The 5,480-nt window shown below is 34.1% G+C and overlaps 1 protein-coding gene across 1 annotated transcript in view; it reads left to right on the plus strand.

The window, feature by feature from the left end:
• Nucleotides 1-2,636: 2,636 nt before the first annotated feature.
• The window catches only part of LOC107720142 (parathyroid hormone 2 receptor-like), a gene marked incomplete at its 3' end in the record, with an annotated part of 22,119 nt that continues 19,275 nt past the window's right edge, over nt 2,637-5,480 (plus strand). The window contains exon 1 of the mRNA XM_016527771.1: nt 2,637-2,702. Within this exon, the coding sequence (XP_016383257.1) occupies nt 2,637-2,702 (66 nt within the window). The remainder of the gene's footprint in view (nt 2,703-5,480) is intronic.

Genomic DNA, 5,480 nt, shown 5'->3' on the forward strand with positions numbered 1-5,480 from the left:
AAAGGTAAAATTGCAACAGTGGCACAAAGAAAATTAAAAGCATAGTCTGATTTATCCAAGGTAGAAGATTCAGGCCTTGATAGATTCTTATAGCTGTAAGTTTTGTTTTTACTCGCGATCTTTACAACACGCATTACATTACGTATTTCATGGCACACTCGTTTTATGCGGTTTTGGCGCCACCTATTGTTGTGGGTGTATTATTGACATGTCAAAGTCTAGACCCTGAATATAAGACGACCGCGTTTTTTCAGATGTATTTCCAAGAAAAAACATCGTCTTATATTCGGGACAGTACGGTATATTCAGCAAAAGCAAATACAGCATTGCAACAAAAGAACAATAAATATGTAAATATTGTTCTTTGAGCAGCTTGTATTTACAAAAAGATAGACAGAGCATGGACAGAAAGACACTTGTTTCTTCATAGTGGACCACCTTGTACATTTCTTGCTTACATATCAGTGGTGATTAATGATGACATGATCAATATGATTATGGACATAATGTCTTTTGTGTTTGTGACTGATATAAAAGTAATGATCCCCAACTGAGACCCAAAGTAATTGGACCGAGATTGTTAAATCGAACTTCCTCTCAAACCTGACAGAGAAATTAAGCTGATTTGTTTCCTGTCATCATCCATAACGTGGCTTTTATTCACATAACATCTCACAAATGTGGATAGGCTGCCTTTCATTAAATATTTTCAGCCACTTTTGGATCAAGTCAAATACATTTTTAGCAGCTTAGGGAAAACTGAATGTGTGAGCTCAGTCTCTGAAATGGTTAAGCGGTGGCCTGTCGCTTCCTCTCCAAAGAGATTGAATCCAACTGATAAGAGTTATGCTGAATCCTCAAGGCTGCTCTGAATATCTTGTGTGCTGGCATTTTGCTCCACAGGATTCCTTTTTATAATGGTTAACCACACATTTTACTACACAGGCTTTCTTTTCTAGACTGATTTAACAAATTCATTTTATAAGAAGCTACTATTTCACATTCATTTTATTGAAATGTGGAATTATTGTAGTAATATGAATAAAAGATGTGGCAAAATAAGCGGTCAATTGGGAATTGCATTTGCTAGTTGGTGTTTCAGCACCATGGACAGGTCCACAACACAACTTAATCTTATTGCTTCCTTACCACTAGTTTGGTGATTTCTTATGAGTTAGTCATTAAGCTGAACCTCCCTGTGGTTTGAACAATTGGATACCAAAACAGAATTTGTAACAATTTTAACCATTAGACTATACTGCGCATCTCATGTAAAGCCAGCAGTGCCTCAGAAGTTTAGTAAGAGTCTCAAGGTGGATGAAGAGATGGACCCTTCCATTTTTTTTTATTTTATTTTATTTTAGTATAATTAGTATAATTTATTAATATTACCATCTGGGACTATCACTAAGCCACAGTATACTTTTTGCACAACGCTTATAAATTATGCATAAATTAGTTCAGTATGGATAAGGATACTAGTAATTTAGTCTAATAGTAAAATATACTTAAATGTATGAAGTATATTTACTTACTTAATGTAAATCATAATACAGGCTTCTTGATCACCTTGCTGACCTTTTGTGTTCCCTGTAAAAGACAAAGAGCCTTATTTACTTTTATAGTATGGAAAAGAGATATAAGTAAAGAAATAAAAGTAATACCTGCTGAATATCTGCTTTTGTGTTTCACAGAGGAAAGACAATCAGACAGGTTTGGAATTACAATTTTTTTTATTTTTGACTGAACTCTCCGTTAAAATTAAATGTTGCAGGATAAACAATGAGATTTGAAAGCCATAATTGGTAGAATTAAAGAAATTGCAAATGATCATACTTCTTTCATTTATTAATATCCATTACAGAACACAATGAATCATTTTTGAATCAATACAATTGAATCAACTTACAGAAAGTTAAAGAAAGTTACTTTTTTTCTGTCATTATCTCGGCACTTCTCTCTCAGCTCTTTGAAGACATGACGAGTGAGCGCTCCTTATTACTGCCTCCGTGTTTCTGTCTGTGTTGAGAGATGAGCGGAAGAAGAACTAGTTCCTAACCTACGCAACTATTTGTTCATATGATTCTTTTTTTTTTTTTTACTTCGGCGCTCTTGACACACAATCATTTTTGAGAAAAATAAATAAATAAATAAAATAAAAATAGAAGAAAGCACTAGTTAAAACACGTAGTGTCGATATTATTGATGTGAGAATGACCGGTCCTCGCGATAAACCAAATACTATATTTTAAGATCGATCCGCCCATCGTTAGTGAGAATGAGACGTTCGCTCTTTGCGACGGGAGGAGCGTCTCTTATTCAAGCGCCTCATCTCACTCACGGTGAGTCAGTCAGCAAAGCTGACCGAAGGGATTTCTTCATGGAGTACACCTGCAAACTTTCAGCTGCTTTTAAGTTACGCCTTTTAACTGTGTAGAACATCTAAGTAGAACATCGACGCCTCGTGTACCTGTGCTTTTTATCAGACATTGAAGAACATATTTCGGGGGAGAATAAACGATGTATTTAAGTGATGGCATAAGTAGATCATGGTCGCTGGGGGGTTTGGGGAGATACACAAAATCTTAAAGATAGAGGACTACTTGTTATCTCGACAAAAGCATCACCTCAGAAACATGAGGGATTGTCTCCTGTGGAACTTCGCCAAAGTGATTCTGTTCTGGACATTAGTTGATGCTCAGGTAAGACGCTGGGTCTTTACAGGAGTGACATGACATGTTTTTCTTTTCTTTTCTTTTCTTTTCTTTTGTAAGGGCACCTGTGGTAGTCCAGATTAACCGTTAAAAATGTTAAACACTGACCAAAACAACTTAATAGTGCATATACATATTTAAGACGTGCTTTGTGTTACATTATATAAATTCCTTTTTCAGTTTTTATGGTAAATGATAACGATAGAAATTTCTTTAAAGCAAATGATCTGAAGAAGTTACGATTTGATTTGACAGAACGAATGTAAACCTGTGAATGTTTGAGTAACACGTTACAATAAGGTTCATTAGTTAACTAGGCCCACTTTAGTTAACATGAACTAAGAATGAACAATACTTCTACAGCATTTATTAATCTTAGTTAATGTTAATTTCAACATTTATTAATGCATTATTAAAATCAAAAGTTGTGCTTGTTAACATTAGTTAATGCACTGTGAATTAACATGAACTAGCAATTAACGACCGTATTTTCATTAACTAACATTAACAAAGTTAACATCTAACATTACATAAATGTAGCCTATTGTGCATCGTTTGTTCCTGTTAGTTAATACATCAACTAACATTAATTAATAGAACCTTATTGTAAAGTGTTACCAATGTTTGATTTCAACCAACCATTTTACCCAAACACTTTATCTTTACACACACTTAATAAAAAAATATAATTATATATAATTTATAAAATATAAATATATAATTTAATAATATATCTTATACTATTTTTCATTAGTATAGTTCTATCTATCTGTCTATCTATCTATCTGTCACTATCATTATATCTTATTTGATATTGTGTATTTATTTTAAATTACATTAAAAATTCAAGTTTAAATGAAAATAGTCCTTCTGCTTTATTTTCCTGAAACTACTAAAGCTGCAAATAAGGATTTACTTAATCTGATCCTTAAAATATCTTTAGCTGAATAAAACCAGTTGATTTAGTATAGATGTTATGACTATGAAATCATGTTTGTTTTTTAAGCTAACAAAACATTTTAAAAATGCAGTTAGATATTGACTGAACTATGATTCACTTTCAAATGCAATTGCACAGCCAACTACACGTTTTCTTTTGCATGAAAGCTGTAATCTTATCCCTAATATCAGCCTCTGAGACAGAATGGAACAGTGGAGGTTTTGATGAAAGCTTGGTGTGTTTCACAGCTCTTATCCTCTCTCCAAACAAATAATTTTACTTTATAAAGAGTTGCTACTGCCTATAAAAATGCGTTGTCAGGTAACCTAAAATGTGACTTATGTGGTAACATCTACATTTCATTCAACAATATTATTTAACATGACTGAATCAACTTAAATTGGGTGGAAATAGACCCTTACGGTACTGCACATTTCCTTCTTTTTTTTTTTTTTTACATTGAGCATGGAATGCATACAATACGCATGCATGTTTTTTTTCTCCATTATATGTTTTTGACGCATTGTTCACTCTTGGTCTGCCATTGGCAGTCAGAAAACCAGTAAATGCAGTCACTCGAATGAGCATATATAGACCTGTGCTGTGGGTGAAATGACATATAAAAACACACTTGAGTGGCTTGTGCTTTTGTTCATGCATTAATGAACTAAATAAATTGTGTATTGTTTTGCTGAATGATTTCTGTTTAATGCACACTCATATAAACCTGCAAGGTTTTGCCACTGTGTTGCCACTTTAATCAGTCTGAATATGCTACTGTATGTTCTTTGCAACATCAAAAAAATTATGCTTGTTCATCTCACAATTGTGCAGTAATCAACATACAATGCTTCGTAAGATTTATTTTTTATGAGGGTCGGCTTGGTCATATTGCAAGTCTCATGTCATGCCTGTTAATTATTACCTTTAAACACCTGAAACTTACTCCTATTACATTGCCAGCAAGTTGCAGTAATAAATTAGCAAGTCATGAATGCATGCATGCAAAAATGTGCTCATCCTGTGAGAATAATCTAAAAAAATGTGTTAAAGGGGTCATATGATGCTTTTTTAAAGATCATTATTTTGTGTATTTGGTGTAACAGAATATGTTGACATGCTTTAATGTTCAAAAAACACATTATTTTTCAAATACTGTACATTATTGTAAGTCCTCTATGCCCCGCCTCTCTCAAACGCTTCGTTTTTCTCCCTCTCACTCTCTCGCGCTCTCTCTCTCTCTCTCGCTCTCTCTCTCTCGCTCTCTCTAGAAACACACAGCGTCTCCCTGACATGGCTGCTTCAACACTAACTGCGGTTACTGAAACCACGCCTTCTTTCTTTGCGTGCACATTTGGGCTGCATTATGCAAATATTTCCACATAGTGACGTAGATATGTGGGGGCGTGTTAGAACGAGCCGTTTTAGGGGGGCGTGGCAGAGTCTTAACTTTGATAAAGAATATCTCTTTGGTTTTGAGACTTTAGTCTTTGCAACTTCAGGGATCTTATCTATGCACAATCAGCTTGTAACACTCAAAAGAGAAAGGAAAACTTGAAATCGCATCATATGACCCCTTTAAATGTTGCACATCCAAAGTAGTTACATCTGAATGTGTTACATCTAAATTAGTGGTTCACAACCTTTTGACTCAAAGGCCCACCACTCACCAACAGCAGTTAAAATCAACACTAGTTGATCTAGATATAGTAACTAGTTGATCTAGATATCTAGAAATAGAAAATCTAGATATAGAGACCACTTACTGTTTTTACTAAATGAACACAACAGGAAAATGTAAAATCAATGATCGTATATATATATAT

The sequence above is a fragment of the Sinocyclocheilus rhinocerous genome, unplaced genomic scaffold, assembly GCF_001515625.1.
Source record: "Sinocyclocheilus rhinocerous isolate Xijiao unplaced genomic scaffold, SAMN03320098_v1.1 scaffold631, whole genome shotgun sequence".
In the NCBI taxonomy this organism is placed as follows: domain Eukaryota; kingdom Metazoa; phylum Chordata; class Actinopteri; order Cypriniformes; family Cyprinidae; genus Sinocyclocheilus; species Sinocyclocheilus rhinocerous.